The sequence below is a fragment of the Colletes latitarsis genome, chromosome 7, assembly GCF_051014445.1.
Source record: "Colletes latitarsis isolate SP2378_abdomen chromosome 7, iyColLati1, whole genome shotgun sequence".
Taxonomy (NCBI): Eukaryota; Metazoa; Arthropoda; class Insecta; order Hymenoptera; family Colletidae; genus Colletes; species Colletes latitarsis.
The window spans coordinates 5297122-5308425 of NC_135140.1; the positions used below are offsets into that span (position 1 = coordinate 5297122).

An 11304-nucleotide genomic window follows, 5' to 3' on the forward strand; every position below is an offset into this window, starting at 1 on the left:
TTTTTCTTTACCCTCGCCCCCTCACCCCTTTATGCAATCCGTAGATTTCAGGAAATGCTTTTTAATTTTTGAAAAGGTCCCTTTCTCTCAATGGTGATGGATTTCCGTACGGTATACATAATTGCTCATTACGCCGGTCTGTATCTTTTTTATATACAATATGTATGTATATGTTTTTCTTTTCTTTTTATTTTCCTTATTAACATATGTATATACACGATCTGATCTAAGATTAACTGGGTCCACAATCGTGAAGTGTACGATTTTCCAAAAATTACTTTTATATCACGGATTTTTTTTAGATTATTATTGTTGAGTGATATATTGTTTTCTAACTAAAATATGCAGCAGAGGTTCTCAACCTAGTCGATCAATTTGTCAGAGGGCCGATAAATTACCAATGAAATTTATTTTCAGTATGTTTAGAATCAGAATTATCATCATTAATTATAGTATGCACTTTCGTATAACAAATCATATATACATCTTATGACTTCCATAAATATGAATTAGAAGGAACATTGCAACACCTCGTTGTTGTCTGTACAAGAAAAATGAAAGTATTGTCGACATCCTAATCGATATTTTCCTTAATCTTATTTATAATTCATACTTTTTTACGTTATAGAGTACCTAGAATTAAAGAATTCAGCAAACAATATCGTGTGAAAAATTATACGAAACAATTGAGAACCCCTACCATATAAATTTGTATTTGTTTATAATAATCACACAATTATTATAATTGTATTGCAAGTGAGATAAAAATATTCCTTTCTCTCGATTGAACTGGGAGAAATAAATTGCTACCAATTTTTATTCCGAAAGCAACAATTTATCACGAATTCGACGAACAGTTATTATGCAAAGAATTCCTCCATTTTAGTTTGATGCAAATTGTCAAAGCTGTAGCCTGTAATAGTGTGTGTGTACGAATTCGCGGCACGATTAATGGCTGAACACACATGTATACATATATATTTCGAGCGCGTTATATGTTCGTGTATCGACTTTTTTGATAGAAACAAGATAACCGAACACAGTCGATGTACATAGCTTTTTTTCTTACCATGCGTGATGCTTATTTTTAATTTAGGAAATGTATCATAATATGCATGTTATTGATTTTGCGCGTTCACTGCCTCGATTCGCCGCGGTATTGATGGTGAGAACAAATTGGAGACCATGAGAAAATTTAAATTAGAAAATTTGTTATTATTGTTTATACATTTGTAAATAAATAGTACTCGTCGTGTTTACAATACTCGCAAGTTCGTAATGATATGAAATACGAACGATAAGGTCAAAAACGGTGTAATATATCGTTCTGATAAAATGTTACATTGAAATGTAGTGATTTGTTCTATACCTTTCACCGCCCTAGAAAAACTATGCTAATTAAATAAAATTGACGATTAATGAAATACTTCTAAAATCGTTTAAAATTATGCACGGAATTATTGCAGACGCATCGCTATCTACAGGTACTGTATACCTAAGGAAATACCGTAAATCTTTACATTGTTCTCTGTAAGAAAATCGCCTTAGTTTGGTCAAGTCATAACTTTGTTTTGTCGCATTATAATTCGTACCAATACCGTTAGCTGCTGGAAAACTGGAGGAAATCTGTTCGTAATAACATGATCTTGTGTTCGTTTATATTTATTTATTTATAGTTTATTAGACATATGAATTACCGAGAATGCGTTACATGTCTTATTATAGAGCTACATGTCGTCGTGTAACGTGAATGGAAATTTATTTATACGTTTCGTACGTAACAATCTATTTACAGATATGAAATACATATATTGTGAAGGCCTTTGTATACAAAAGGAAAAAAAATAATCGTAGTATTCTTACATACAATGGCCCTCTCTTACTTCTAAAAGTATATATGTATATACTACTAATTTTAAAACGTAAATATACTTTACGTATCGCGCAAAAGTTACATTATACAGAAAGATGAAATTAATTTCCAGGAATGGATAAAAGTAATACAATGCTTCATGGAATGAATTAGTACCTTTGAACAACATACAAAACTTGTAACTGATGTCACAGTTACTGTACATACATATTTTGCATATGTATATATTATTGAGTTATTTGTCAAAATGTCTGAAGTTGTAAATGCCAGCTAAAGACAGTAATTTATTGCAATTTGTAGTACTTTTTTCAATGTATTAAAATCATATTTTTCAATTTTTTTAAGTGATATCCAATATGAACAAAATTTTGTACTAAACTCCATCTTCTTTTATATATTAATGAAATCTCATCAATGATATTTTAATCTAACATACACGTATGTTACACTTCTATGCATAACTGGATTTATCTGCATTTGATAGGTAAAGAAATAGATAGTCATCAGAGTTTTTTTCCTTAGTAGAATTATTTTGACAACTTCTGATGAATATCATCTATGCTATTATATAAACATATTTTAGGATAAGACTTTATTTGGCATGCTCAACTATAGTCAACATTAGGAGCAGTGAGCCCTTTTTTTTTGATAGCCTCTGCTACAGCTCTTTCTAAAAAGTTTTCCTGCTGATCACTCTCATCTATTTTGTCCAAATCCAAATCAAGTCCATTATATCCATCCACATCATTTAAATTGCTCAGTCTCAATGAATTTGCAGATGTATTTATAAAACCTTCAACATGAGTAGGTGGACAGGAACAATGTATACCTGTCCAAGATTCTGGAGCATTATCACTGGAAAGTGCACTGGAATGACAAACTAATTCTGCAGATCCAATTAGACCATGATTTTCAATTGCCATCATAATTGCAGTGTCTTCCATATCATTTGTTCTAAAAAATTGAAAACTGGATTCTTCAAGAGAATAAGGGGGTTCCCCCAACGTATAGATTTCTAACAATTTGTTAATGTAATTGTCCGCATGTCCTTTAGCCAATTGACATTCTTGCCAACTTTTCAACCTGTCTCTCACATGTATTTCTACATCATCGTATTCAATGTTGTCTGTATATTGTACAGTGTCTTCCTTTATGCTTGAACTCCTTTCCTATTAATAAAAAATCCTGTTAAAAGATATTTTACCGAAAATTTTTAGAACGTACAAGTAGATAAATTAAAAAATTGAAACAAACATAATTTATTGACACACACTGCCTGGTAAAAAGTAATCGTTGTATGAATATGTGCCATACAATTACCGTATCCCGAAACGTCTCGTTGACCTTAACGAATTGCGTGCATTGTCTTTTCGGTGGAGCGTTCGATTCTTCAATGTCCGATTTTTCAATGTCGGTCGCCATTTCTTCTATTTTGAACACCACCGTACTGAAAACTACGTTCTGTTTTTAAAGCGTTGTAAAGAAAGTTAAACAGACCCGTTAGTATTCCAGAAGAATCGTTAAAAGATAACTCGGAGCTTCGTCGTAGAAATTCGCAGTGCTTCTAACTCTCCCCTCAACATCTTTCTTGAAACAGTGTTGATTTCACATTACACATTTAAAATTCAGATTTAAACCTTTTTTACATTTATGATTATGTTTACTCTACACGAGGCGAGTGACTCGCAATATAAAAATCTAACAGTAATCAACGCCGAATGTCAGAACACGAAAGAACGTATCGCGCATACAATCAAACAGCAAGAAACGCTTTTGACAGCTTCAAAATGGCTACTTAGTTGTTGGATTCCTAATTGAAAACGAAAACGTGTACATCGTGAGGAAGTTTTGCGAGATATTTATGCGTACTAATGACCTTGACAACATCAGACACGAAAACGTACACAGATCGTACACTTTAAGAATTCGTTTAAATTCGAATCAATTCATAGCAATAGCGGTAGTAAGTTCCAAAATGGCGTAAACATGTGTTCACAGTGCCAGAGAGAACTTTGACGTCCGTTCTGTCAAGCGTGTCATTTTGTGTACCGTTCAAAGCAAATTCTCTTTGACATTCTTGTTAAACGTGTTAACTGGTATGGCAGTCTGCGGAGAATATATTCGCAGTCAATTTCCTACGATAGACGATGATTTGTATCAATATGTGGAAGGTATATTTCAAAGACACCTAACCTGTAAATCATGAAACTGTTTTTCATTACCGAAATCAAATGTACAATATTTGTTTGTCCAAAGGTATCTTAGATAGTTCGAAAGATGACTTCGAGGACGGTGACGAAGTGTACGAAGCGATAGGGGAAGTATTGCACGAGGTTGCAGAGAAACCAGAGAATGAGGTTAGGTCTGTAAACGTGTTCGCACTTGTCACTTTTACTCTACTGCCGATTATATCGTATCGATGTCATTCAATTCATTGTCGTCGTCGTTCGATTAATGTATTTGTAACAAAATGTCCAATTTAGAACTATTTTTTTTACGTGTAGGCAAATATGCGTGAAGTTACTGGAAATGCTGAAAGACGGTTCGAACGACGGAAACGTCGAAAGGAGAAAAAATGGGGTGAATAAAGTATTAAACGCTCCTGTTCATTTAGGTACTATGGCTGCTACTCTGGAGGCTCAAGTAGAACAAATAAAAAGTATATGGGTCACTACAAGGGATGATGGCATGTTAAGTATTTACTTTAACTATATGTCAATATTAAGGAATATCTTATTTCTATATCATTGCATTTTTATTATCTAACAGAAAGTAGATGCTAAGAAGTTGGAAAAAGCAGAGGCAAAGTTGCAACAGAAACAGGAGAAACGAGTTAATGAGTCAGCTGGACGTGTTAATATTACAAATCCTGGTGTAGAAGCAGCAAGTGCAAGTCAAATGACAAGTAAAAAGGACAGTAAAATGGAAACTAAAGGCAGTGTAAATAAAACTCAAGACATTAGGATAGAGAATTTTGATGTAGCATATGGAGATAGAATTTTATTGCAAGGAGCTGATCTGACCCTTGCATTTGGTAGACGCTATGGCCTTATTGGTAGAAATGGACTTGGTAAAACCACTTTGTTGAGAATGATATCTAGGTACTAGAAAAGCATAATCTCTGAACAGTTTCCTAAGTAATGATGAGATTTTATTTGTCTCTTATTTTACTATTCTATTTTAATTGTTACAGCAAACAGTTAAGAATACCTTCTCACGTAAGAGTGCTACACGTAGAACAGGAAGTTGCCGGTAATGATACTTCCGCCCTTGAGTCCGTATTAGAGTGCGATCAAGAGCGAAGTATGTTACTTAGCAAGGAAGCAGAATTACAAACAGCAATAGAAAAAGATGGTGGCAAAACAGGAGACGTGTTAGGCGAAGAATTGCACAAAGTGTACGAAGCGATGCAATTAGCTGAAGTAGATAAAGCACCTGCTAGAGCAAGTGCCATATTATCGGGACTCGGGTTCTCTGTTGAAAGACAATCGTGGCCAACCAGATCCTTTTCCGGTGGTTGGAGGATGAGACTTGCACTAGCGCGGGCGCTATTCTCTAGGCCGGATCTACTATTACTCGACGAACCTACAAACATGCTTGATATAAAAGCGATTCTTTGGTTAGAAAGATATTTACAGTCGTGGCCAACTACGTTACTCGTAGTTTCGCACGATCGAAACTTTTTGGATACGGTACGTTATTAAACCTGACCTTTCTCACATTTTTATTTTTTTTTAATATCATTTGTGAACAACTGGATAATATAGTAATAACTTTGTAATAGGTTCCCACAGATATATTATATTTACGGGGGCAGAAAATAGAAGCATATCGTGGCAACTACGAACAGTTTGCGAAGACCAAAGGGGAACGCGAGAGGAACCAACAAAGAGAGTACGAAGCTCAACAAGCTAAAAGAGCTCACGTGCAGGAGTTCATCGATCGATTCCGATACAATGCCAATCGTGCTTCGAGTGTACAGAGTAAAATAAAGATGTTGGAGAAGCTGTAAGTATAATGTCAGTATAACAATGAGTAGATTAAATTTTGAACAAACCATTAGGAATATTGCTGTCGCGTTATTAGGCCAGAATTGAAACCGATGGAAAAGGAGGGAGAAGTAACACTTCGCTTTCCGGACGTTGAACAACTAAGTCCTCCAATATTACAACTTAATGAAGTGTCCTTCAGTTACACTGGAGGAAGCGACAACGCCATATTCACCAGTGTAAATCTTACTGCTAGTTTGCAATCTCGCATTTGTATCGTGGGAGAGAACGGTGCCGGAAAAACTACGCTTCTGAAAATAATAACAGGCACTTTGAGTCCAACGAGGGGTACGGTACATGTGCATCGGAATTTGAAGTTTGGATACTTTAGTCAACATCATGTCGATCAACTGGATATGCGTGTATGCCCGGTCGAATTATTGCAAAACCATTTTCCAGGTATGAACAAAATTAAAGAACATCCTTTTGGGTAACATTTAAAGGGAAGAGGGGGGGGGGGAGTACATTCAAAATATTTTACAAAAATATATTTTTCTATATTTGATCTAAAAAATTACTAATACTTGATTTTTAACTGAATGCACCCACTTAAACGATCATAATATAGATTTGGTTCGATGTTCCGCAGGTAAACCTGTTGAAGAATACAGAAGAATGCTTGGAAGCTTTGGAATAAGCGGTAATTTAGCTTTACAGACTATAAATTCTCTATCTGGTGGACAAAAGTCGAGGGTTGCCTTCGCTTTAATGTGCGCTGCTATGCCAAACTTTTTAGTACTCGACGAACCCACAAATCATCTCGATATCGAGTCAATTGAAGCTTTAGGGAAAGCACTAAATACTTGTCAGGTAAAATTTAATCTCGAATTCATAGTCTTGTAAAATTTATGACAGGTATATTAATTTTAGAAATTTTTCAGGCTGGTGTAATATTAGTTTCGCACGATGAAAGGTTGATTCGCATGGTGTGCACTGAACTCTGGGTGTGCGGAGAAGGTTCCGTTCGATGTATCGAGGGAGGTTTCGATGAATATCGTAAGATCGTTGAAAGGGAACTTGAAATATAAAGATCGATTTAATTCAATCGCACTATCACTTCGCATTGTCCCGTGTTAAGTTACCGATATGAATATTTCCATTGATATAAATAAATGCAAAAAATACAAACGTTCGCTGGGACACGTCTGCTCCGTCATTTCGGGACAATGTATCTTCTGATTTGTTCGTCGATGTAGATATTTATCGACCACCGCGAAAACATTATACTGCCTATTTTAAATAAAACTGAGTGCATTAAAAATTATTGTTTATAATATATATTTCATTGTCAACACAAAATCTGCGAGATAGACTGAGTCTTGACGAATTCACGACAAATAGGATTAGGAAAGTATCACATCGTTTGACTGCCAGATACAATAACTATATCTAAAGAATTCTGATATTTAATATTGTACATTAGTAAATAATAAAAAGTCGTTGTTATAAATAAAAGTATACAACATTCTATATCTTTTTATAAAACCGTTAGAAGATTACAGTGATAAATATCATGATTAATTAGTCGCGTACTTATTATTGTAGTTCTTCATTGTTATCAGAAAAACCACAATTTCGTTGTGGTTTTTAATTTACACGTATATGATTTTAGAAATCAACATATCATAATTTAATGCAGTCTTGTACTACATTAATAATTCATGAAAGAATACGTAAATTAAAATCAACATTTTATTTTTATTTTTTAATAAAATAAAATGTTCATAATTTAAAGTAATTAATAATTTTAATATTCTTATTCCAACAGTTTCTTATTTGATCTCATTATTTATTTGACCATCCATTTGGTTGTAATAACGCTCCGAAAGGTATTAAAAGTAACGTGTATCATAATAAATAAAACAAATTGCTTGAAAATGTTTAATATGCCAAAGAAGTTGCATTGTATTGCCACGATTAACCCCCGGATGTCGTATTTAATGGTACCATTATATTGGATAAAGAAGACGTTTGCATAGGTGGTGCGGGAGCCTGTTGTTTTGCCGCTGGAATTTTCAAACATTTCCATTACTATCCTCTTGATGAATGTACACTTTAATTACATATACCTTTATTGAACAGCCACTATGAGCACTATAACATGCAGGTATGTCTCGAAAATCTGCGTATTAGCCAACTCAAACAATTAATATCAATGACCAAAAATCATTCTGTTAAGTATTCATGCATGCATCTAATATTAGTAGTTTCCAATCAGAACTTTATTAATCCTCCTACTGCAAAATACAATAAAGCATAGTAAGCGTTTGAACTAATTAAAGGAGAACATCACCTTGACAGTTTAAACAAATCGATTATTATTTTCTTTTTTGTATTTTCTTAAAATCTAACAACTTAAGAATACTTTCCAAAAATATTACGATAAAATTCGAAATAATAACGAAGATAACATTTTTCGTTAAGCTCCAATCTATTTTTTAGCATCTTTAATTTATTTGGTCCTGAATTTCTATGGGTGAAGCGTTATTAAAACGTTATTTCAGAGAAAATACTAACAAAAGCGATGCTGTTGTAAAAATTGCGACGTATCTTGCTACTTACATACTTAATGATGGAGTAAGGTCTATGCTACTAATTATACTAGCAATAAATACTAAAATTAGACATATCGTTATAAAATACTGCGAGAATGAATCCCATCTTTTTCTTTTTGATCTTCAAGGTGATGTTCCTGATAAGTTACCAAACGATTAGGGAATATCGTTATATGTACAATCACCAAAACGTAAATATTTAAATACACAGCCACAAATGCTAATGTATACTTTTATTCTCGATTTTCAGTTTGATCGATGCAAATTTACACTCTAATGTCGTAATTTACAAACAATGAACAGGTCGTGTCATTCATGCATTAAATCGAATGAGAATGATTAATCCTTAGGGTATGAAAAAAAACATGTAAGATTCTAGCATGGTGACTCATCCTTTGTTAAATCACACGAGAAGCAGTGAATAAGGCTTAATTTATATTTTTAGAATTGCAAATATACAGGACTTTTTCGTGCCAATTGAAATTTATAGAAACAATTCAGAAGTGTATTGTCTAATGGTAAAATTTAAGAAAGATTGCGAATGAGGCTCAAGCACATCGTTCTCACCATTTCTGCTGCTGTAGACTTTCGTAAATCCTTTGAACTGCTCCGGTGGTGGAAAATTCGCAATAGAATGAAACATGTCCGCGAATCGTACCTCTAGGTCTAGGGTGCTCATACTTCGACCATTGCGCATCGACGAACTCCTTGTAGGAGGTGTCGGTGGTGGTGGCGGCGGTGGTGGAGCCAGTCTCTGATGAATAGGAGCAGGACGATGCGGAAGTGGCGGAGGTGGAGGCGGTATACATGGAGCACTAACTGTGACTCTGGAAGGTGGTGGTGGTGCTGCTCTCGTTGCTGTAGTAGTCGAACTATTCGCTCTGGAAGTAGGAGGAGAGGGTGGTTTTGCAACCGGAGGTCTAAGAACTCGATTCGTTGGCCTTGATTGAGTTTCATTTAAGCAATCCTGTGACTGATGAAGAGACGGTGGAGTTGGTGCGAGCACAGGAGGTGATCTAAGCAATCGCATACTTTGTGCTCTCGATACGCTTGCTCCGGTAGTCAAGTTCAATTTCTTAGGAGGTGGCGATGGCTTGTGCAATGTCGTTGACGAAGTAGGTGGCTTGGGTGCGAGAGTGGGCTTTCCAAATCTCTTGGGCGCTTCAGCAATGGAACTCACAGAGTCTGTAGTGCTGTGTCCCGGCGTCGAATTGGTCTTCTAGAATAATAATTAATATTTTAAAATGCATTTACTAACATGCTTTACTAACATCATCTAATGTCTATACCTGAACAAACATTTGTGGCTTTTGTGAAGCTGGTGGAACTGGAGGTGGACCTCGTTTTATGCTAGGTGTAGTAGATTGATTGAAATTCATACTATTTACATTGCTGGTGTCCTTTTCACTAGAAGACGGCCTGAGTCCCGTAGGCTTTAATTTTGGCATTCCACTAGAGAATAATCCACCTAATCCTATGGGCCCTCCATTATTTATATTATTAATGCTGCTGGTTACTACATTAGAACTATTATTTTCTCTGTTATTTGAAGAAGAGGAATTTCCTGATTCTCCTTTTATTCTACCTGGAAGAATAAAATAATCGATGAAATGAAAATTTTATTTTCAAAATCTACAAACATACTTTATAACATACCACCAACCGCAGGAGCACTTTTATCTACAGTCACCGTTTTCTTCAAGGTTTTTCCAGCTCTAATCGACTGAAGAAGTAAACTCCTGTCTTGTTCTCCGCCACCAGAATTGAATGCATTGCAATTAGGAGGCGGTGGAGGAGGTGGTGTAGGCATAGTCGTTCAAATTTTTACAAAAGTATTCAGTTGCTCCTAATAAGATCAATTGATCGATTAATAAGAAAAACGCAACGCGATCTTTGTGGTTTCGGCTTGAATCGTGGGAGGTAAATGATACAATGGCTGAAGTACATTTTGAAAGATAAGATTAGACCTCCCACAGAGAAATCGCTACAATTAGGTTAGTATAAAAATAATTTCCACGTTTTGCCGAATGTGTAGTGTTTGTATCAGAATATCTTATTATTACGTTGGATACGTAAAGAAGACAACAATATAAGTTTCGTTAACTATTTACCTAAAATTGACAGCTAGATCCTCTTTTCACGGCGGGATGACCTTTGAAACTACCGCACTTTGTGTCAGTTTTTGATTCACTATGAACAAACGTAACACACGACATTCCAAAATTTTCCAGTGGGGGCGAACGATTCAAATAGACTGACACGTTTTACGAGTACAAGTCGACGAAGACCCGGCACACGTACGGACGATCGTGTTCTTGCACATCCCGACAATAGTTCATCGTTTGTTTATGGCATTGACGAGTCACATCCGATCGAACATGCATACGTCGAATGCACCTGAATACATACCACACCTGGGCTGAGAGGCCTTAAAATCGTGCAGTGAAACGAGAACGGCGCTTTTCCCTTGTAACTCTCTTACAATTGGTCACGGGAATGTTTCTGTATCCTCGCATTCCGTCGGAGAATCGGACATACATCCGTTTTCAAACAGTCAGCATGCCAAACCTTGAACGTCTTAGCAACATTGTTTGAAACAATTAATTCGTATAATGTGTTACTTTCTATTTTACGATTACTTCGTTTGTAAAATACCAATTCATCTGCACGAATAATGCAAATTTTTTCTTATGTTATTACCAGATGGAATCGTCCGCATATTTTTCTTTATCAGTTATAACATTTTGCCGTTTGCTGTTTACGTAACTCAAAAATTTAATTTTAACTTCGACGTTAAGTAAATAATGCGTTAATTTTTCTTCTTTCT

At 35.2% G+C, this 11304-nt stretch overlaps 3 protein-coding genes across 6 annotated transcripts; 1 reads left to right on the plus strand and 2 right to left on the minus strand.

The window, feature by feature from the left end:
- Positions 1-1219: 1219 nt before the first annotated feature.
- LOC143343333 (uncharacterized) lies at positions 1220-3362 on the minus strand. 2 transcript variants are annotated; one of them, XM_076768128.1, is made up of 2 exons: positions 3128-3362; positions 1220-3042 (listed from the first exon to the last, which is right to left on the minus strand). In XM_076768128.1, exons 1-2 carry the CDS (start codon positions 3293-3295, stop codon positions 2479-2481), a joined length of 732 nt encoding a protein of 243 aa, XP_076624243.1. In that variant the 5' UTR covers positions 3296-3362; the 3' UTR covers positions 1220-2478. The 2 variants fall into 2 exon arrangements, with proteins under 2 accessions (XP_076624243.1, XP_076624244.1); XM_076768129.1 differs by having other exon boundaries at positions 1224-3042; positions 3194-3336.
- Positions 3363-3914: 552 nt separating this feature from the next.
- LOC143343331 (ATP-binding cassette sub-family F member 3) lies at positions 3915-6950 on the plus strand. 2 transcript variants are annotated; one of them, XM_076768124.1, is made up of 9 exons: positions 3915-4044; positions 4130-4235; positions 4378-4568; positions 4647-4974; positions 5067-5565; positions 5658-5881; positions 5960-6321; positions 6512-6732; positions 6804-6950. In XM_076768124.1, the coding sequence occupies exons 1-9, from the start codon at positions 3972-3974 to the stop codon at positions 6948-6950; spliced, it is 2151 nt and encodes a 716-aa protein (XP_076624239.1). In that variant the 5' UTR covers positions 3915-3971. The 2 variants fall into 2 exon arrangements, with proteins under 2 accessions (XP_076624239.1, XP_076624240.1); XM_076768125.1 differs by having other exon boundaries at positions 4023-4044; positions 4130-4230.
- A 364-nt stretch (positions 6951-7314) lies between these two features.
- Positions 7315-10919, minus strand: LOC143343332 (uncharacterized). Of its 2 annotated transcripts, none has more exons than XM_076768127.1 (5): positions 10589-10919; positions 10130-10323; positions 9767-10058; positions 9045-9696; positions 7315-7928 (listed from the first exon to the last, which is right to left on the minus strand). In XM_076768127.1, exons 2-5 carry the CDS (start codon positions 10285-10287, stop codon positions 7840-7842), a joined length of 1191 nt encoding a protein of 396 aa, XP_076624242.1. In that variant the 5' UTR covers positions 10288-10323; positions 10589-10919; the 3' UTR covers positions 7315-7839. The 2 variants fall into 2 exon arrangements, with proteins under 2 accessions (XP_076624242.1, XP_076624241.1); XM_076768126.1 differs by having other exon boundaries at positions 9767-10062; positions 10134-10323; positions 10589-10916.
- Positions 10920-11304: the final 385 nt, after the last annotated feature.

Excerpts from the sequence above, each read along its gene's own strand:
- LOC143343333 (XM_076768128.1), bottom strand. The coding sequence starts at position 3,295 with ATGGCGACCGACATTGAAAAATCGGACATTGAAGAATCGAACGCTCCA. Across the intron at positions 3,043-3,127 it reads AGTGTGTGTCAATAAATTAT|GAAAGGAGTTCAAGCATAAA; the intron begins GTTTGTTTCAAT and ends TTTTATTAATAG.
- LOC143343332 (XM_076768127.1), bottom strand. The coding sequence starts at position 10,287 with ATGCCTACACCACCTCCTCCACCGCCTCCTAATTGCAATGCATTCAAT. Across the intron at positions 10,059-10,129 it reads GCTCCTGCGGTTGGTGGTAT|AATAAAAGGAGAATCAGGAA; the intron begins GTTATAAAGTAT and ends TCTTCCAGGTAG. Across the intron at positions 9,697-9,766 it reads AGCCACAAATGTTTGTTCAG|AAGACCAATTCGACGCCGGG; the intron begins GTATAGACATTA and ends TTATTATTCTAG.
- LOC143343331 (XM_076768124.1), top strand. The coding sequence starts at position 3,972 with ATGGCAGTCTGCGGAGAATATATTCGCAGTCAATTTCCTACGATAGAC. Across the intron at positions 4,569-4,646 it reads AAGGGATGATGGCATGTTAA|TAGATGCTAAGAAGTTGGAA; the intron begins GTATTTACTTTA and ends TCTAACAGAAAG. Across the intron at positions 5,566-5,657 it reads ATCGAAACTTTTTGGATACG|GTTCCCACAGATATATTATA; the intron begins GTACGTTATTAA and ends ACTTTGTAATAG.